This window comes from Gastrolobium bilobum, unplaced genomic scaffold, assembly GCF_033153095.1.
Source record: "Gastrolobium bilobum isolate Gb01-03AN ecotype WA unplaced genomic scaffold, APGP_CSIRO_Gbil_v1 utg76882, whole genome shotgun sequence".
Lineage (NCBI taxonomy): Eukaryota > Viridiplantae > Streptophyta > Magnoliopsida > Fabales > Fabaceae > Gastrolobium > Gastrolobium bilobum.
In genome coordinates, this window is record NW_026895093.1 from 711 (window position 1) to 23,031 (window position 22,321).

A 22,321-nucleotide genomic window follows, 5' to 3' on the forward strand; every position below is an offset into this window, starting at 1 on the left:
CAAAGGTATGGATGCTCTTTATTAACTCCCGTCTGATTCCCGTGAGCAATGACTCTAGAGTAAACTGGGAAAGAGCAGTGCTGGTCTTCTGCATCTTGACCAAGAAGAAGTTTGATGTTGGGAGGATCGTTTACAAACAACTGGTGGCAAATGCACCAAGAAACTCCCCCTTCTTTTTCCCGTGTCTGGTCACTGAAATGTGCAAGAGGTCTGGTTTAAAGGCCAACATCCTGATTTCGGGTGAAATCATTCCAGAAGGGTCGGACATTGATCAGTCCACGATAAAAAGAATCAGAGACAATGAAAGATTGGAAAGTGAGGAGGAAGAAGAAAAAGAAGAAAAAGAAGAAAAAGAAGGAAAGGAGGAAGAAGAGGAAGCTGAAGTTTCGGGGAATGTGAAGGAAGAACCTCAGAAAACTCCAAGAAGGGAAAAACTTCCCTTTAAGAGAGCTCCTGCAAGGGGTGGACGAAGGCAGTTCCTAGTCGAGACAAATGACATGACTCAATGTCAAACTATGTTTGGTCTCGGAGCAGACCTTCTAGCCACTCAAGTGCAAGCCTTAGAAGACACAGTTGGAAGGGAGCTGCAATCTCTGAAAGAAGCCAGCTTGCTCATCAACAAAGAAAAGATAGCCCTGCAGAATGAACTTGACCAGATAAAAAATGCTGGACCACTGCCGTAGAAAAAAAGGATTGAGGAAGGAGAAGGATCCTCAACCTTGCAAAACACGGTAAAAGACCTGGTGAAGGCAGTAGAGATGATGAACAAGAAAATGGAAGAAAGGGAGAAAGCCCACGAAAAAAGCAGGAAAGACTGGAAGGAGGAGATCGGGCTCTTGAAAGATGATTTGATGAAAAGCAAAGGGGAGGAAATTCAACTCTGATTGTACTACCGAGCTCGGGATCAAATCTTCGCCAGTAACTGGGGAGAAAAATTCAAGGGACAAACTCCATATCCACCGTTTCCAAATGTCTTCCCTCCAGAAGCAATAACAAATGCTCCGTTTAGCGGAGCAAGACAAGAAACTGGAGAGCATTAAGGGTCGCTATGGTGACCCCAGGTTCATTCATTCCCTATCCTTTTTAACTTGTTTAAATCTGTTGGAATGAATGCCTGAAAGTTTTGTGGTGGAATGTTACTGACTTTGCTCTTAGATAAATGACTTCTGTGGTGTACCAGGGATTAGCCACCCTGTTTTATTTTTAAAAAAATGTTGTTTTTAATTTTTGCTAAGTTTACCGTCCTAAGTGTCCTGATCTACTCAATGATTCTTTTTGCCCAGGATTCTGCTCCTTGAGATGCCCTAAAGAGTTTACAGTTTCTAACAAAGCAACATAGGGCATCACTCTGATTTGGAGCAAAACCATGCACAAAAAGCAGCACTCCAAAAATCGGACACTCTGTTATTCAGTGGACTTATTGAGTTACCAAGGAAAGAACTTCAGGCTGTTTAAGTAAATTACTCTGCCCCTGTTTTAAAAAAAAAAAAAAAAGGGTCAGCTCCTCTGCTCCAAAAATTTCGCTCAAAGAGCTCAAGTCATCAAGGTGAGAGCAAGAGCCGCTCAAAGAGCATGCTGTTGAAGGTCAGCCCTATGCAAAGACAAGGGTAATTGAATTCCAGTTAAAAGACCTGAAAAGAAAGAAATAGAGAAGGGAGCTAGAAAGTAAGAGAAGAAATCAAGCCAAAAAGTTCAATTCGGAAGCAACTCTGTGGGAAACTGACTAAAAGAGTGGAAGAGTTCACACACACAATGAAGCTGGTGAAACTCACAAGTCAGATGAATGCTCTAATGAAGCAATGGAAGGAGTTAAGTTAACTCTTCATCGATAATCTCAAGGAGCATTAGCCTGTCACAAGAAGACTGTTGGTTGTGAAGGATTACTCGGGACGAGTAATATCTAGTTTTGGGGTGATGATGGTCCTCAAAAGTTGAGGCCCATTAAGTGTAAATTGTTCTACAAAACCCATGTTTGGTTATAAATCACTCCCCTCAACCTTCTTCTTTCCATATAGAGCAACTGTTTTGAATAGTGGACCAGAGCAATACTGAAAGTGGGAATTAAGGTAGACTTGGAGCAAATTTAACATTATCTTTTTCACATGACTATCAGGTTAGTTTGCTTTGTTCAGGACACCTCAGGCCCATCAGAAGGAACCACAAAATGAAGAGAGAAGAAGGAGGGTTGCGCAGAAAGGAAAAAAAACCTGCTGTAGTACAACAACAGTCAAAGGAAGCAATGGGAAGCCGCCACGTCAGCCACAACAGAGAAGGTGGAGGTGCTACCTCTGCTACAGTACGGAAGCAAGGAAGCTGAGCAATCAAAAGCAGCCACGTCAGCCACAACAGAGAAGGTGGAGGTGCTACCTCTGCTACAGTACGGAAGCAAGGAAGCTGAGCAATCAAAAGCAGCCACGTCAGCTGCAGCAGAAGGAGTGGAGGTGCCTCCCTGAATCCGATACTCCTACTCACAAAGGGAGCCAAAAGCAAGGGGGACCACTTCCATTTAAGGCCAAGCTGGCAAGAAGCAAAGCTACCATTGGAGAGGATTTAGACAAAGCACGACCCTTGATGAAAGGAACAATGGAGATCAAATGAAGAACCCTATAAAAGGAACAAGCAACCCTCATAAAGGGGATCATCAGCACCCATCCTAGGACTCGTTATCTCTTTGTTTTCTTTTTGTAAAAATGCTCACTAGGAGCTAACTTTCTCTAAGTAGGTGAGGGTTCCATAGAAGTAATCCCTTTTGTCTTAGGATAGCTTTGTAAGGAACACATATTTTATAAATGAATTTTGAGTTGCTCTTTGGTTTAATTTATTGATTTTGTGAAACCCTTTGGGTTGGCAACCTCATCCCGGGACCACTCGGATGATGAAACACTAACAAAGGCGTGTGGAGCATTCTCAAAATCCTGGGGTAGTTTAGCCTGAAGAAAGGAGGGAGAAACACCTGGAATGGGGAGCACTGCCATGTGAATCCATGCTCTTTTGAGAAGGCAGCATGGTTTCCTTGCATATAACTCCAAGTACTATGGAGTAACGTGGAGAGTAAGGCCTTACCCTCTGCTTACCTATAGCAAAACAAGGGAAGGAGCAAAGTCCACTTGTAAAATATGCTACCAAGCAGGGTTAACCAAAGGGATGAAAACTGAACTTAGCTGAAATTAATCTTAACTCAACTTCTATCACACCTACTTGATCTTTTTTTTTCTGAAATTAATCTTAACTCAACTTCTATCACAACCTTTTCCTCACGATAACTGAACTGTATTTTACCAGCTGATGCTCTTACTTTCATTTCGTTGACTGCTCTTAAAGTTACTTCAATTGATGCCTTTTTATTCGATGACCGTGCTAAGTCATTCACTGCTCTCATCTAGTTCAGAATGGTTAACATTGTTTAACTAGCTGCCCAGAGATTACTCTTTGTGAAACTTAGCTGAGAATAGTAATTTCTTTTATTGCTCCATTTTACAAATTAAGTTTCCTTTAGCGCTTCTTACTTCACAACTGCTCCCTGAGGACGATAAATCTGGGGCTACAATACCCTATATTGCTTGACACGTACGCTTGCGTATAGTTGAAGAGGGTTGCTCTTAGTCAGAGTAGATTTCTCCTGTTGGCAATCCTGATTACTACTCTACACTCTTGCTCTCTGAAAAAATATTCCCGAGCAGCTCTCGGTTCGACCAAGCAGTCATACATAATTATAGTTCCCTAGTAAACTACTCTGATACCATAAAATGTAACAGCCCGTTACGTACCGGTATTGTTAACATTGATTATGATACAATCTTCCTCATGATCAACATACAATGTTCATGACCTAAGTCTAGCCTAGGTCAAATAGCCACAAAATGCAAAATGGGCTATAAGCTCTCTTGCTCATCCTACGGGCCTCTTGCCCGCCGCTCCAGTGCCACTGCCACTACCTGAAATAAAGTTCCTAGAACGAGGTGAGATATACGAATATATCTCAATAACCTAGAGGTTCTGGAGATTACTCCGCCCAATAGCTCACTCAGATGTACATTAACAATATACCACAACATACAAAAAGGGATAAAGCAAGGGATTTAGTGAAGTAGGGAAGCATATGGAGTAAAAATACGATGAAGTTGGAATGTTCGATACCAAAACCACGCAACATCCAGCCTAGGGGCCTCGACATATAGCCTACGGGTTCATATAAGGAAGTGTTCCCAGAACATCAACCAAGGCACCCTCCATCCATATACACCCGAGACTTTCCTAGTGTGCTCCTCAGCGGATAACACACCACGACCCTAGGTCAACTGGAACTCCCTCATGGAGACCTATCTAGTGAGAGTCCATAACGCCCGAAGGCAACAATCTATTGGCCAGAGACACAGTACATCCTATATATGTTTGGCAAATTGAGACCTCCTACTCAATTTTACTTTCCTAGGGTTATGTGTTTGGCAAATTATCATTTTACCCTTTTGTATATTGACCCTATCACTGGTCTGGGTCTAACTATGGGAACAAGGATAGTTGGTACTCGCTCACGAGTACATCCTAATTCGCGTCCCGCCTGTCTATTACGTGGAACATCCAGAGATAGCTGCGGCTCAGGCTGTGTCTGTGTCGGGGGTGCCTCAGGTCCAGGCTCATCTACCCATGAAGACTCCCGAAAAATCCCAATAATTCGACCAATCTCGGTGTGGATGTACTCTAAACCATAGCGAGGAAACTCCTCAGTAGTGGTTGCATGATACAACATCTCTAGCCCATCAATCTGTAAATAACAATGTATAAACAATTATTAAAATGTACAATAATTATGTTTGCTAAAATAAATGAGAAACTCACCATGCGTCCAATCTTTGCTGCCCTCCGTGAAATGTATCTCTTTCCTCTAGCTCTGTACCACTCCATGTACTCATGGTTAGGTGACCTCAGCCCAAGTAGTGGAGGGGACAACGATATGCTGCTCCTTGACCTTCCATCTAGCTATCCAAGGACGAAGTTTACGCCTCCAGTTCTCATCAACCTTCCCGCGCAGGGTATGATTATAGACCCTTTTCAACTTCCTAGACACATCCGGGATGGGCTGACCTAGACCAAACTGCCGCATGCACCTGTTCGGTTGATTGGCCTCTATGGTAAGGAAGTAAATATAGGGTGTGACAGCATACCAAAGATACCGCTGCTGCGGAGTGACATCCAACCCTACGTAATCTAAATATGGTTGCCAAACCACCTACACGGAAAACAATAATGAAAATACGTTGTTAATTAAAAGATACATGCATGGTGTACTAAAAAGATACTAAGTAGATAAAACTATACCTCATCTCTACATAGGGTGTCCAAGGTTTCCCGATAATGTACAACATCATGCGCCTTAAACTGCCTGACAGTATTAAACCTATAATGAGAAACATATATTATTAAGCAAATATACAATTAGTAATTACATTGTTCATTACCAAATACGATTGAATCTAATAAACCATACCGGCATCCATAGTGCGTGCTAGGGTCAGGAGGAGGAGGAAGGGGTGGAAATCGAATCCATGTCCAAATCTGTAGAAGAATGTGGCACCCACCCATGTCAGATCGACTGACATCTGTACACTCGCACAAATTCCTGAACAAGTGTGCCAGAATCGCAGATCCCCAGCTAAAACTGCCAATCTCATCAAATCCTCCCCCAAGCAACGGGACTAGCCGACAACCTATGTTGCTACCTCCAGACCCGTCTGCTAGTAACCAACACCCTAGCATGCGGGCAATGTGCGGCTTCGTGAAATATATCTCTCGATCATGAACCCCAGCTGCATCACTCCACCGGGTATATAAACGATCAAAGAATGAGATACAGAGGTCACCTGATCCATGAAACTCACTGGCTAGTGGCTCCGCACCAAAAATGGCAGCACAAATAGCAGGCCAATCCTCGTATGTAGATCCGGTAACGACATACCCGTCAGTAGGCAATCTCAGTATGCCAGCCACATCCTGCAAGGTGATAGCCATCTCACCCTATGTCATGTGGAACGTATGTGTCTCTGGTCTCCACCTCTCGACCATAGCACTAATCAATGGGACATCAATTTGAAATAAATTATACAATTATCACATGTTAAGTCAATGTATTGAATAATCACATAAATTGTAACGTCGAAAGTTGCATACCTGGATACGTCGCATACGTGCTACATGTATAAATCTAGCCTGTGTGAGGTAGTCAACGACAACCTCTGGAATAGTGCAGGTAGGTGGCCCCCCTTGTGGTTTGCCACGCCTGGTCTTCAACTGACGCACATGTTCCGTATTCCACACTCGCTGTGAAATATGGGCACTCTGCGTCCTCTTCTGAAGGACCTCCCATCTATACGGCCCAAGTATGATGTACATAGTAGGATCAGTAGGCTCTGGATCGTGATTGGATACAGAACCCGCATATGATGATGAATCACCCATGATAAAAAAAACTATATAATATAAAACAACATTGAAATTAATCACATGTAACAGCAAATTTTATGTAAAAATTAATTAAGCAATGCCCTAATTTATTATCAAAATTATTAAGCATAAACCCTACGTATTTACTACAATCGTAATTAATGACATAATATTAATACGTAGTACACTAATTTATTTATCATGAAATAATAATAAAACCTCTGACACTAATTAAATCATAATGACACAATACTAAACCCTAAGTCACTAATAATTTCATAATTATATAATAATAATAACACCTAAGTCACTAAAAAGTTCTTAATACACTACAACATTCATAACATGGTACAAAAATTACGAAGTCACTATCACTATTTTCTAAATCACTAATATACGCTAAATCCCAATGCATAATTAAATAATAATAATAATAATAGCTACGTAACAAAAAAATTACTAAGTCATTACAACATTCATAACATGGTACAAAATTCCTAAGTCACTATCATTATTTTCTAAGTCAATAATATACAATAAATCCTAACATATTCGTGACGTAGCACTGTAATTTAAACGTATACATAGCAGGTATTAGGAACTTACCTAAGTTAGCAGAGCTTCGCTACGAAAAATTCCACGTACGGTTGAGAGCACAACTTGGTTAGAGAGAGGTAAGAGTGAGAGTGAAATGATAAAAACAGGGGTTTATATAGGGTCAGTGAGTGACGCCCCTTTTAGACATCACTTGTCACGCTTGGTTTGGGCGTGACCCACCAGGACGTGACTCCCTCTTTGGGCGTGATATGTGACGCCCAAGAGGGGCATGACATTGTGCAATAAATGTGTAATTTTTTACAAAACTGTAACAAATGCGTAATTTTTTATTTAAAATACAATATATTAATTTTTTTGCCTCTATTAAAATCTTTTAAAATCAATCTTATGAAATTTTGATTATAAAAAAAGTCTTTTGAAAATGTATTTAAAGTCCTTCGAATTCTAGAAAATCTTTTAAAATCTACAACAAAAATTATCTCAATTTTTTTTTAAAAATCCTAATTCAATATATCCCCTAAATAAGAAAAGTTTGAGGGGGGATATAGAGAGAAATAAAAAATAATAATACGTAATTAAAGTGGAAATTTTTTTTAATACAATTTGCTCCCTATAGGCATGTTATTCCCGGTGCTACGAGAGTAGGTATTAATTTAATAAAAAATAAATAAAACTCAAGCATCATTAATTATAAAACGGGGAGTGAAATTTGTAAAGTTAAATTAATTATTATTTTCAATTTTTTTTTTTTTTGGTTCTAAAAAGGTTAAGTGGGGTTAGACACTGGTATCCCACTAGGGTCAGGGAAGACCCACTAACCTCTTTGAGGATTTCTGGGAGGGATTACATATTACCCACCAACAAAGTCCTCACATCGGCCAGCGCCACGCCCTTGAAGAGTATGGATCAAACTCATAGCCAATTGTGCCCACCTTTGGCTATTATTTTCAATTTTAACAAGTGATATAACATGAACAATTAACAATAATTATACATTTTTCATGCACAAAATATGTAATGAGTAAGAGTTTAAATGCGCCAGCTGCGAGGAGACCTATTATGGGCTTATGGTTAACCTACTTTAGGTCAAGCTTGATATATAATATTAAGTAAAATAGAATAAGCTCAATCATTCGAAAAACCCTATGTAGAAAGTGGACTATAAACTTTCTTTTACAAGTCCTAACCTATAAAACTTTAGACTTACTTATATTATATTATTTATTTTATTATTTAATTTATTTAAAATAATAAAGTAATATTATTTTAAATTTTTTAATTCTTAAATGTCTAGTAGGCTTAAATAAATTAATAAATCTATAACAAGCCTTTTATTTTTTAAATATATAACTGACTAGAATTATAATTATGCAAGAGCTGAGGGCTAATACAGTGAAAGGCAAAAATAAAATAATAAAAAAGCTTCAGAACTCATATGACGAACTAGTTTGAAAAATTGATACCCTTTAACCAACCCACAACATGAACACAAAGCATGTGTAATATAGACTCAACTTTTTTTTTAACTTGGTTCTATTTTTCTTTTTCCAGATCACTCCATTTGAAATTTATATATTTGATTACTTTGCTTGCGCAAGCATTTCAACCACTTCTCTCATGGTTGGTCGTTCCACGCTATGTTCATGAACACATAACATAGCCACAAAAAACACTTGTTTTGCTTCATATAAAGGAATGTGATGTAGCCTCTCATCAAGGATCTTCATCACCATCTCTTTATTCCAATTTGTTTGCATCTTGGTCCATTGAACAATGTCTAATCCTTCTTCATCAAAATCCCCCACTGGCCTTCGCCCTGTTATGAGTTCTAGCAACACCACTCCAAAACTATAAACATCACTTTTCTCATCAACTTTCAATGTGTATGCATATTCTGCATCATAAATTAAAATCAGAAAAAAAAAAGTTAGCCTTTCACAGTTTTAAGCTCTAAAGTTAAAGTAGCCATGACAATATAATAAAAATTTATTTTCCAAAAAAATAAATAAATAAAAGTACACATTATAATAACTTAATAAGAAAAAGAGGGTAGGGAAGAATGGTCCAATATTATTTTACAGAAAAACAAGGGAAAAAGCTTCATTTTAATTTTCCCAAGTCAAAAATCAAATCTGTGAAAAGATAACTTAGTTGTGTCTTGTGCCTAGAAATTCTTCATGTTTCTTTATTTTTAATTTTTTTTCTGGGGTTGTGAGAAAGTGAGTGTTAGATCCCAATCTGAAACTGTGAGGAGAAAAAGATGTGTTTGGTTAATGTGCCTTTTGTGGCTGTTACATATATGATAAGGGGAAAAAGGATGGCTGTGATTTGTTGTGGTTTAAATTTGGGTTTGTAGTTTCAAGGCATGAAAAAGCTCATACCAAGTGTACTAAAAAAAAAAAAAAGCGCATACTAAGTTAGTGTGAAGAAAGCAAAAAGGATTCCCATTGTGCTAGTGGAGCCTTTACTCAGTCTAGGAATCCACATTGTGGTCCAAAAGAAAGAGCAATTGTATGCTACGGTGGTGAAGGATATAAAAGAATATTTTTCTACCCAAAAATAAATGAAAAGTATGTTCAACCTAAGGACCTTTTTTCTATGAATATTTGATTTTGATTGTTAAATTGAACAAAATAAAATAAAAAAGCCTCAATTAATCACTCTGCTTGACATTACTGCCCTCTCATTTTTTCTTCTTTTGGGCTGCTAAGTAATAATGTCTCCTGAACTTGAAGCTAGTTATGCTAACCAATGAGTTTGAGGAAGAAGATATAAACAATAGTGATAGGATTTTTACTCACTTCACTTGGTCAAATCAGTAATCTAAATAATAATGTCCTCTGAACTGTCTTTTATTTTATTTTATTTTTGGGGATGGTGCTAAGTAATAATGTCTCCTGAACTTGAAGTTAATGATGCTAACCAATTAGATTGAGACAAAAGATATAAATCTATGTGCAGTACTTATCATTTTGCTAGCTAACTAACTAGTTAACTAACAAACTAATTAACTATATATATATATATATATATATATATATATATATATATATATATGAATATTTAAAGTAAGTGTATACCTGGAGCTATATAGCCATAAGAACCAGCAATGGAAGACATGCACTCTGATGTCCCGGTATCTTGCATGAACTTGGCAAGTCCAAAATCAGCAACATGAGCCTCAAAATCAGAGTTCAATAATATGTTGTTTGACTTGACATCTCTATGGATTATAAGAGGGGAACAATCATGGTGCAAATAACAAAGTCCTTTTGCAGCTTCTGTGGCTATTTTCAGCCTAGTATCCCACTTGAGAAACTCACCCCTTTTCCCATGCAAGACTTCACCTAAGCTTCCATTTGGCATGTAATCATAAACAAGTAAATTGGTTTCTCTATTTGAACAAAATGCTAGCAACCTTACAATGTACCTGTGCCTGATTCTACCCAATGTCTTTATTTCTGCAGAGAAGCCATTATCATGAGAAGAGCCATTGTTGATTCCCAACAATTTCTTCACAGCCACTTCCTCTCCATTTGGCATGGTTCCTCTGTATACAACCCCAGATCCACCTCTTCCTATGACATTGCTTTCCTTTATGCACCCTATGATGTCTTCACTTCCATATTCCAGCTTCTGAAATGTTGTGAGCTTCCATGAATTGGAGTGCCTCCTTGCCTTTCTACTCTTGATGATGGCTAAGGTTGCAAACAACAATGAGCATCCCAACAATGTCATTGCAAAAAGGAACTTAAACTGTCCAGGGACTCCAGGTTTTGCACTTTTTTCTTGAGACTCCATTACCCCAGTTGAAGAAAGGTTGCATGGTTTGAACTCATATCCACAGAGCTGAGGGTTACCCACAAAGGATGTAGAATTAAAGACTGAGAATTGTCCCTCTTCAGGTATTGAACCAGAGAAGTTATTGTGAGAAAAATCTGCTGAAGTTAAGCCCTTCATGGCCCCAAGTTCCTTGGGAAGGCTTTGGTTTAGGTGGTTCCATGAGACATTAAGATAGTTCAATATATGAACTTTAACAACTTGAACTGGGATAGGGCCTGATAGTTGGTTTTGGCTCAAATCTAAATAGGTGAGTAAGACACAGTTACCTATCTCAGGAGGAATACTACCTGAAAAGTTGTTAATACTTATATCAAACTTGACAATACTTTTCAATCTCCCTATATCTGGTGGGATTTCTCCTGACAATCTATTTCCACTAAGCAGCAGATATTGCAAGTTGGGAAAATTTGCAATTGAAGTTGGAAGAGACCCTGAAAAGTTATTGTTTGATAGATTCAACTGTTCAAGTTTGGAGGATGTACTATTTGTTTTTTGTGGAACCTCACCACTAAGATAATTGTTCTGTAGTTCCACAAGTGATAGCTCAGGCAAATACAGAAAACCATGTGGAAGTGGCCCAGTCAAATAGTTCTGACCCAAACGAACTCTTTGGAGTGTGTAACATTGACCAAGACCATCAGGCAAAGATCCAAACAGAAAATTTTTTAGCAAGATCAAAATCTTCAGCATCTTTCCAAGGCATAGAGATTTTGGCACTAAACCAGTGAGCTTATTTGTTGACAAGTCAAGCTCAGTCAATCTTCCATTCTGGCCAAGCTTTGAAGGAATTTCACCAGTGAAGTTGTTCTGCCACAGCTTCAGCACCTCCAATTTTGGTAGCTCAGCAATGAACTGAGGAATTTCTCCATGAAACCTGTTGATGAATAAGTTCAAGAGGATAAGTTCATGAAGGCCTGAGAACTCATTTGGGATATCTCCTGTGAGTTCATTGATTGATAGATCAAGAAATTTCAAGCTACTCAAGTTTCCTAGCTGGGGTGGGATTGAACCACTAAGCTGATTAGTTTGCAAGAAGAGTGTGTCTAACTTGTAGAGGTTGCCCAACTCAGCTGGAATTGAACCTTCCAAGCCACATTTTGCAAGGTCTAGATGAACCAAATTGTTCAGGTTACCAAAATGAAGAGGAATTCCACCATCAAATTGATTGAAGTATCCCAAGTAAAGATAGGTCAGATTAGTGAGATTTCCAAGCTCACTGGGTATGAAACCACTCAAATCATTTCCTGCAAGAGACAGAAAGTTGAGCTGCCCCATGTTTCCATAGCTTGGAGGGATTTTCCCTGAGAAGTAATTCCCACCAAAATTCAAGTGCTTGAGCTTAAGGAGCTTAGTGACACCCTCAGGAAGTGAGCCATTGAAATTGTTGTCATAAGCATCTAGCACTTCAAGCTCTTTCAATTGTGAGAATTCCCAACTCAAGTTCCCACTGAACATATTGTTGGATATGTTGAGGAATCTCAACTGTGCAAGCTTGTGAATATCAGCTGGGAAATCTCCAGAAAACCCATTTCCTTGGAGTGAAACATTGACAAGGGTGAAGAGTCCTGTGATGGAAGGTGAAAGTGACCCAGAAGCATTCAAATTGGATATATCAAGTGACACCACAGACCTGTTATTATGGTCACATTGAATGCCATACCAAGTGCAAAGGGACAAGTAGCTAGACATGTCCCAGGTGCTCAAAGAAGAGTTAGCAGCTTCAAAATCTTGTTTCAAAGAAACCAAGATAGAAGCTTGCTTTCTCAAAGAAAAAGGAAGTGAAGAAACAGAAGCAAGACTAGTGAGGCACACAAAGTGGAAGAGGATGCAAAAGAGTACAAAACTGAAAGAAGGGGAAGTGGCCATTTTGGGATAACTTGTTTAAAGAAGGAGGACACTTGAGGAACCAAATACACTATAAGAGTGAAAGAGAAGTGAGAACAATTCATAGACCTTATACTGAATATTTAGTATCAAATACAAATGGGTTCATGAGGAGAGTTCTCTAATGAAGGCATAGAAAGCTAACAGCATCCAATGTTCTTCTCTTTCTTTCCCTTCTTTCTTCTCTTTATCCTTTATCTCCCTCCCTTCACATTCACGCACACACTTACACACTACTTTGGTATCATCTTTAGCTTTTAAAAAGCAAAAGCAAAAGCAAGTGTTGGGATAGAAAATGCACAACCACGGACAGTTTCATCACCCAATTAATATTTGTGTGGCTTTGTGTCGGTTTTTTAGACCAATTTCACCATTGGCCTTTGCTTTTTTTTTTTTCCTTTGGTTATGAACTTCTCAGGGTCCAGCATGGCAGCTAATTCAGAATTAGAATCTTCATTCATGCAGTTGAAGGGATATGATTAAATCATTTATGGATGTTTATAGGTATCAATCATGGCCGTGAATAAAACTTTAAAAATTTTAAGCCAGGCTGAGTGCACCTTTTTATATGGCTACTCTCATGCATAAATGGATGTCAGAAAAGCAAAAGGACCCTGAAAAGAAATTGAGGCGTGGAAGGATAGGTATTTTTACAATTTTTCTGCTAAAAAATGAGGCCTTTTGACCGTATATGCAAATAAACGAACATGTAACGGGGTTAGTTCTTTTCACAAATTATTTATTGCTAATGAAATATGTATGAGAAGTATATGCGTTTAAGTCACACATCACCTTTACGTGCAACTTGAGTAAAATGCAAGACACTCACATTTTCATTTGGCAGTCCGCATTAAAGTTGTGTACACACCCATGCATGTCTTTTAGGGAATGACACGCGGCGGATATGTTTTGACTTTTGCACAAGTCAGGCCGGACATAATGCACTACATAAATACATATACTCCCATCCATGGTAGTTAAAATCAGGATTTTACCTAAAATCGGAATGAGGATAAAAAATCGTAAAACGTAAAATCCTAACGTAAAAAAAATCGTAAAAATCGTAAAAGCGTTTGGAGTTTTGATGAAATCGTTTTGATTAAAAAAAATCGTAAAATCATAAAATCGCAGATTTAAATCGGGATTTTAACTACTATGGTCCCATCCATGCATGGGCCAAAAAGCGTAAAATAAAGTTAGTCGATGTAAGTATTGGTTGAAATATATTTAGTCTAAGACATGTTGTGTTCTATCATAAGAATAGAGATGTCTAGTAAAAAACTAGTGAGTTTATCTTGGATCTATGACTTTCTTAGGTATTTATGATTGAGTGTAAGCAGATCAATGTGCACTATAATAGACGGCATAGCCAAGGCGTGTGATGTGTGCAGTGACAACTAATAAGAGGGAAAAAGTGTGTATTTGTATTTGTAGGCTTTACCTCTTATTTATAGAGTTTGCCTATGGATAGTGGAATTTTGGACCTCTTGTGTATTTTTGGAGTCCAATGCTTGATCCATTGCTATCGCACTAGAATTAGTATAATTAAGGAATATTTCCTTAATATTCCTCTTAGTTGTTTGTGCTTCTTCGACCTTCTAGAATATGGGCCTTTATATCAGATCTATAACGCGTTGAACGAGAGACATTCTTATTTACCAAATAATGGTAGCTCATTTGGTAGCAAGAGAGCTGAGGTAGTGGAAAAGAAAGGGCTTCGGTTTAATCCCCACATATCACCTTTGTGAGGGGCTTAAATATTTTCATCTTCGACTGGCCCCGCACTCCGGATTAGTCTTATAGCCGAATCAAAAGCCGAAGCTTATGGGGATATGGGGGGAAGCTAATTCACCTCAATGAGATAATTAGGATTAGGTAACTCCAAAAAAGAAGAATACATTCTTATATAAATTTGATGTATTTAAATAGTATAACTAGGATGACTATCAACAAGTATTGGATTATTAAGTAAATTAAGTTATTGGTTAAACTGCTTTAACCAAATTTATATAAGATTATGGAATAAATATAATGATGAAAGTATTATAATAAACATCTAAATCATATGATTTAGTACTTAATGTTGCATGTATTTTTCATTAGTACTCACGTGTTCAAACTCTATGTAAGGACACTTAATTTACAATGCAGTCATATACTCATATTTGTCTTTTATATGATTTTATACCATTCAATATTAACACCAAAACAATTAAACTTTATTTAAAAACAAAGATGTTTGATCCTAAAGAATCGTAATGATATACTGTATGGTATGCGCTCAGAAATACCTTAGGGATAGGTATCCAGATCGGCTTATAGCCAATACTCTAATCACTGCGCACAAGCAAGGGACTTTTAGCCAAGACGTGGGTGTGTGCATAGTATTGGCACCAATAGTAAAATAGGTAAGAAAATGTGTACATGGGGGTATTAAGCCTTGTATTTATAGGAGTTACCTCTTGGGCTGTGTAGATCTCCCAGTTGGAGTAGGATTCAACTCCTTTTCTGTAGGGATAGAGATTCTATCCTCAGTAGTTTTATTGTTTCATGCTGTTAGGATAATTGGGTCATTATCCTTTAAGGGATTCTTGGGTAGGTAGTTAGGATATAGATATATTCCATAACAGTTGCCCCCCAGCCCGGTATTGCGAAGCTCGGAATGCCAGGGTGTTGAAGTATTATCTCGGACTCCGTCTGGCCGAGGTCATTTATTTTGATATTATGCTCCTTTATGGTCATACCGAGGATTGGAGTGTGAACCCGACATTTAAGATGTCGGTTGGGTTATGAACCCGACATGGAAAGTTTTTCCTTTCCTTATTTCTGTCGAGATCTCCTTTGTCGTGTTTGGTCGTGGCGTAGATCTCGACCATCATGTCGTGGATAAGACTGCGTCTAACCCTTGTCATGTCAGCGTGACACTTCACTTAAATTCTGACGGTTAGGAGCTCCATGTGTCTCATGCCCATTGGAGGTTCGTGTGTCGTGGACAGTGCGCCGTTCTGAACCCATGTGGGTCATGATTGCTCCTATTGAATGCGTGGGGGTGATTTTACCTCCTTGCCCTTGGCTTTTTAATCATTTGTAACCCTCTTGTATTCGCCCTTGAGGCAAACGTTTGCTTTAAATTCTCCATCTCGCATCATTTGCAGGGTTTCATTTCATTTTTGCTTCTGGTGTTTTTCTTCGCGTTTCCTAATTCCTTTGTTGTTGCTCTTTGCGAAGATCATCGGAGGTTTCTAAGTTTTCCTGTTCTTCCTTCGTTTCCCGTAAAACAAGTATTTTCTCCCCTCCTATTTCCTTTCGCCATTAGTTTGAGTAGCGTTGTAAGGTTTTTCGGTAGTTTTCCATTCTCTGATGTGGAGGGACCTTGAGTCACGTCCCTTCATTGTACTCCCATTTGAGTGTCTTGAGAGAAGTTCTTCTCTTCTAGACTGATAATAAGTGTCCCTAGTTCATTTTCTGGCTCGGCTGCTAGCCGAGGTGGTGGGGGAGATGATGTTGATGAGGAAATGGTGAAGCAATTGCCTCGGTCAGTTCAATACTGGCTCTTTGGTAAAGAGTACACCAAGGAGGAGAAGCTTCAATAGCTTCTTCGAGGTCATTGAGGGGGTCATCGAGGTCCCCGAGGTGGACGTGGCAGGAGAGGACGAGGTAGGAAAGGAAGAGGGGGCGTTAGCCTCAGCTTAATTTTGGTAATGCTGTTTATAATAGCCCATCTTAATTAATTAGTAAATCAAGTGTAATTAATTAATTAAGCATGTTTTACTGAGCGAAATTAAGTACAATGCTTAATTAAATGAATCTGAGTCGCTTTGGAGTTAAAAAGTGTACTCAGTGAGAATTAAGGGGTATAAATGGGTACTGGCAAAAGTACCCAAAATATAAAAATAAAAATAGTAATATTCCTAGAATAATATTCCAGACTTTTGGGTAAAGTTTGGTAATTATTGGAGTTGAATAGATAGACGAACTAATACCCGCTTAAAGCCACTTAACCTATCTTAAGTGACTAAGAGCCAAAGGAACCCAATTCCCCCCTGTAACTCGTCGAGAAAGAAAACAGAAAGAAGAAGAAGAAGAAGGAGAAAGGAGGGAGAAGGAAGGGAGGAAGAGAGAGAGATCAAACCTTGACCGTTTTGGGTGATTCAAAAGCCTAAATCGCTTAGAATCTCGCCCTCTTTCATAATCTTAGCTTTGTTTTGAGTGGGGAGCATTGTGGAAAGGGATATTGCCTCTCAAAAATTCGGCCATTTGAGAGATTTTGGGGTTTGGGGAAGTTCAACCTCCATGGGAGCTTGAGGAACGCTCCTTGCTTGGTTGTGTGACCATTGGTGGTAAGATTCTAACCCTTGAACCTCATGATTCCTTGAAATTTGTATGAGTTAGGGTTTATGAATAGTGTTTTAGGGATTTTGATGAAATGTTGTTAAATTAGCTATGTTCTAGGAAGAATGGAGCTTAGAGTATGTTGTGAAAAATGCTAGGAACGACATTTAATCGGTGATAATGAGCTTAGATAGCTAAATGCTTATATTTGGAAAATTGCAAGAATATGACACTTGGTTATGCGTTTTCTTGCATTGTTGAACCATTGTTTGGTTGGTCATTGATTGTATCCTTGTGTTGTCTAGGATTGAGGTAATTGGATCAACCTTAATTGACCAACCTTTGGAGCAAGCAATGGAGATGGATTAGTCCTTGAAATAGGTAAGTTCATCCTTGTGTTGTGGTATGAATAGGATAGCTTGGATTGATTATGATGAGTTGTCCTTGAATGCAATATGTTAATTGCATTACCCTTGTATAGGTGTATGTTTGTAAAAGTTGATTGCTGAAACTGTTGGTGAAGAACAAAGGTCGACTGAAGCATTGAGGTAAGCCTTCGGACCTTGGGTGTAATTCCCTTGACTATTCTACCAAGCCCTGAAAGGGTAGAGGTTGTGATTGTGTATATAAATGCAATAAAATAGTGTAATGCTTTGTTATACGTATGTGTATGCATTCGGTGTGGCATAGGATGGTGTTTCCCTATGTTGGTATGTTGCATGACGATGCGTAAATCATACTTGGTAGTTAGCTGGCCAGTTGGACTATTTGCATCTGAGTTTCCTTAGGACAGCTTGAGAGCTCGAGGGATTTCTCCTGGAGATGTATTGCACTTTGCATAGATATGTATTTACTGCATTATTATTGTTATTGCTATTACACTGATATGGAACTGTGGGGTGGAGAGATGCTCCAAGGACCCCTGGTTTACTGGATATATTCGTATATCTCACCCCGTGTTGTGGGGACCCCCTTTCAGGTAAGGATGCTGCAGGAGCCTCTGGTGGCAAGTGGCCATATCTGGATTATGCATGAAATGTGGCATTTCTTTTGAGATTATACATGTTGTTTTGTAGCTCACATGTATAGAATTGTAATGAATAGGCAATGCTCGATTTATGATTTGTATATTGGAATGGACTTAGCCTATGCTCATGCCTTTGGTCATCTCTTTTGTTGATGGGAGCCAAGGGAATGATCATAGTGTTTTGTAAGCTAAGTTCCATGATTTGTAATGGATATGTAATGTAAATGATGCCTACTTGAAATTCAATATATGCATGCTTGTTATGTATTGAGTTATTGAATTGGTTGGGCTGAGAATCAATTAGGTACCTTTGGTTTAACTTGGGAAACGTTGAGTAAACAAAGGTTATGCTGCCCAAATTCTAGCTAAATCTCATGAGGAGAGGTTGGATGAGTGCTAGGATTTAGTTTTGGGGCATGGACAATTGGGGTTTGTAATGGGGATGCATCTTCCCCTAGACTTGGGCTTGAAAAATGTGGGGATTGGAATTCCCTGGCAGCGCGCTTAAGCGCCCAGGAGCGCGCCCAAGCGCCCTGCTGCCCCTGTGAGTGCCAATGCATTCGGCCTCCTCGCGCTGGAGCGCCCAAAATGGGGTTGAAGCGCCCAGGGTCGCGCGCTGGAGCGCCCTGGCTTGCGCTTAAGCGCCCTTTGCTGCAGAAAGATGGGATGCTTACTGTCCCCTCGAGTTTTAGCGCCCAGGGTGGGGCTTAAGCGCCCAGGGTTGCGCGCTTGAGCGCCCTGGTCCGCGCTTGAGCGCCCTTAGCCACTGAAGGAGGAGATGCTTCTGTCTCTGCGCGCTAAAACGTCCCAATGGGAGCTTGAGCGCCCAGGATAGCGCGCTTGAGCGCCCTGATGCGCGCTTAAGCGCCCATCCACACTGAAATACCTGATGCTTCCTGCCTCCGTGCGCTTAAGCGCCCAGATGGAGGCTTTAGCGCCCGATAGCGCGCGCTTGAGCGCCCGGTAGCGCGCTGAAGCGCGCGGGGCCTGTGACCAACACTCTCTTGTGTTGCTCCAAATTGTCATAACTTGGGCTACAGTGCTCCGATTTGAGCGCGGTTTGAAGCCACGGATAGCTAATGAAGAGATCTACAATATAGTAGAAGTTGTGAAATAAATAGGAAGTAAATTAATGGTTTAAAAATGGAATAAGAACATGATGTTAAGCTTAATCTATCTGATTCCGCAAGGTAATATGGTTATGATCACGATATTGGGTATTATAAGTTCGGTATGTTTTAAAATGAAAAATTTATCCGGATTTTAATTGAACCCATGTGATTGTAACTGCGCTTAATATCATAATGCGATGTTAACAAACCGGTTCCAGAACGGGGTGTTACACTGTTGGTAGGGGTGGACCTTCCCTAGTCTCAACTCCCATGGTTCACCCTGGGCTGAGCTCCTCTTATAATCTCATTCCTGTAATCTCACAAATTTTACCTTTGTCACTTGTCGTTCCGAGTTCGAGGTCGAATTTAGATCGGATTCCTCAATTTGAGTTTAGTGAGAGCTCTTCTACCTCTTCCTCATCTGAGTTAGGATTTTCGAGGTCTCGAGCCCCTTTAACTTTCCTCCATTGTTCGACCTCAGGTCAAATACCTATAATTGATGTCAATAGTAGTTCTAGTAGCTCTCTTCCTTTTTCCCCAGGTCCTCATTCGTGGCAATCTGACTTTAGCAGTCCGAAGTTAGATTTAGATGATTTTTGTACTGACCTTCGTCCTTCATATTCCAGGTCTTTAGTCATGGATGATTCCTACGTTCAGAATTGGGTCCTTTTAGAGATTCTCAACATGCGGACAGTTATGTTGGCTGCCGAGGTAACCCAACTTCCTGTTGGAGACCCTTCTGGGGTTGATATTCTCCCAGCAGGTGACAACCTATTGTGTGCGGGTCCTGGTGAGGACGAACCTCATTATTTCTTTTTTTATCGGGATCTAGTCACTAGGGTAGGACTTCAGTTGCCCCTTTCCGATTTTCAAATAGTAGTGCTCCATAGGCTTCGGGTCGCTCCTACACAACTTCATCCCAACTCATGGGCCTTTGTTCGAGGTTTTGAACAAGTGTGTGGATACCTCTATCTTCCGTCTACAGTTTGTCTGTTATTTTATTTATTCAATGTATATACAGCTCGGTCTGAGGCCGAAGTTAAAAAAAGAAAAGGTTGGGTTACCCTTCAAAGTGCTCCAGGTCGGGGTATTTTTGTTCCCTTCACCCAATCCTTCAAAGGCTTCAAGGAGGCCTATTTTAAAGTGGCGGCACGTTTTGATTCTCTCCCCTGGTTCGCCGAGTAGTGGATGGGCGATGAGGATTTGGCCTCACGATTTAAGCTTTATTGGACGCATAATCATTACCAAAGGCGTCCTAAGGATTATACTACTCTAGGAGTAGCTCTTTCTAATTCGAATAGATTGGCAGCTTTCATTTTAGTTGAATAAGCCAAAGAGTTTGGCATTATCGACTTAAGTCGGATTGTAAATAAGTTCGGAGATGATCTCCTTGAAGAGCTCGGTATGTGATTTTGATCGTGAGATTTACACTGATTTATTGTTTAACTTGCCTTCTAATTGTTGGTCCTTTTTGCAGTCAGCATGATGAGCTCTGCTTACAAGAAATTTTTGCCGAAGCCGAAAAAGACTACTTCGAAAGGGAGGGCGAGTGATGATTCTGCCTTCAACGCCAAGGTTACGAAGAAGAGGCGGTTCAATGTCATGACTGGTGGCAGTTTGTCTGCCGTGGGCGAGGCTATGATCTCGACTGAGGTTTTTGTTCCTAAGTTCACCCTTTTTGCCTCCTCCAAATGTTCCTCAGGGGGATATTGTTGTCTTGGAGCCTAGAAAGCTGTGGAAGGTCGGGGTTTCAGACCAGCTTAGGGTTGCTTTGAAGCCTCCTCAGCAATTTATGGGTGGCTCGGCCTTGACTCCTGACATTAGGTCCATGCTGGCTCGGATGGAAGAAGAGGCGTTGAAGACGGCTTCCATAATCCAATCCTTTCAAGACCTTCACCAGAGCCTCTATTTATCAATTTCCTCCATCTCGTCACTAAGAAATTTAACCTGGAAGTGACGGTTCAGGATCTTACCTCCGAGCTAGCCGAGGTGAAGGAGGCTCTGGCGTCAACTAATGTCAGGATGGACAACTTAAGTGCTGAGAAAGAGGTTTTTTCAAAGACTTTGGCTGATGAGGGTGTTTAGCTATATAAGGTGCAGGCCGACTTCGAAGAAGCTCGGTCAGTCATTGCAAATGTCGCCATCGAGTCCTTTGAGAATGCCATCGAACAAGCTCGGGTTCTGAATCCCGGTCTCATCATGGAAGGGATGGATGTTTCATATGGCGTGAAGGATGGCTCCATTGTTCCCGGGACTCCTGAAGTGGAAGAGGGTATGACCGAGGTCGATGGAGTTGATGTGGAATGAAGGGGTCGGCATGCCGACTTTGCAATGTACTTTTTGTTTGGGGGCTTAGGTCCCCTTTTTAGATTTGTATGAACAATTGCCGTTTTATTTCGGCCTTTTATTCTTGCAATTTAATTTGGTTTTTACATTTCCGATATCATTGCTTTATATTATCCATACGAGATCCCATTTGTGTCGTAATGTAGGATTTGTTATCAATCTCGTTCTTTATGTTCTCAGACTTATAATTGCCGAGTTTTTCGAGATCGTTTTGATCAATTAAGAATAAATCTCGTTCATGGACATAGAAATATTCTTGATATATCATTAGGCACGGAGGCCCATTTTATTTGTATAGAAATCAAATTCTATTTTAAGATCGAGATAAAGCTCGTTTTATTTGCATAGAAATGGAATCTATTTAATGACGGAGTTTTGAAGCTCGTCTTATTTGCATAGAAAAAAAATTTATCTACTGACTGAGCTTAGAAGCTCGTCTTGTTTGCATAGAAATAAAGCCTATCTAATGATGGAGCTTGGAAGCTCGTCTTATTTGCGTAGAAATAAATCTATCTGATGACGGAGCTTAGAAGCTCATCTTATTTGCGTAGAAATAAATCTATCTACTGCTTTTTGGAGCTCGGACTTCAGGTTCAGCTATAATAAGCTTTGAGCTTATCCGTGTTCCAAGTTCTTTTGACGGGTTTCTTAGAGATTGTCTCTAAAATGTAGGCTCTTTTTCCCATATTTTCCTTAACTCTGTAGGGGCCTTCCTAATTTGCGGCGAGTTTCCCATCTATGGCATTCTTGTTGTTGATTTCCGCTCTCCTTAGCACTAGGT

At 39.7% G+C, this 22,321-nt stretch overlaps 1 protein-coding gene across 1 annotated transcript; it reads right to left on the reverse strand.

The window, feature by feature from the left end:
- Positions 1 to 8,576: 8,576 nt before the first annotated feature.
- Positions 8,577 to 12,705, reverse strand: LOC133297143 (leucine-rich repeat receptor-like serine/threonine-protein kinase BAM3). The gene is made up of 2 exons (XM_061496261.1): positions 10,077 to 12,705; positions 8,577 to 8,890 (listed from the first exon to the last, which is right to left on the reverse strand). The coding sequence occupies exons 1-2, from the start codon at positions 12,703 to 12,705 to the stop codon at positions 8,577 to 8,579; spliced, it is 2,943 nt and encodes a 980-aa protein (XP_061352245.1).
- Between the last annotated feature and the right edge of the window lie 9,616 nt (positions 12,706 to 22,321).

What these genes read in the sequence shown, in the direction of transcription:
- LOC133297143 (XM_061496261.1), bottom strand. Translation starts at nt 12,705, where the DNA reads ATGGCCACTTCCCCTTCTTTCAGTTTTGTACTCTTTTGCATCCTCTTC. An exon ending in TTATGGCTATATAGCTCCAG is followed by an intron (nt 8,891 to 10,076) that starts GTATACACTTAC and finishes TTTATGATGCAG; the next exon opens with AATATGCATACACATTGAAA.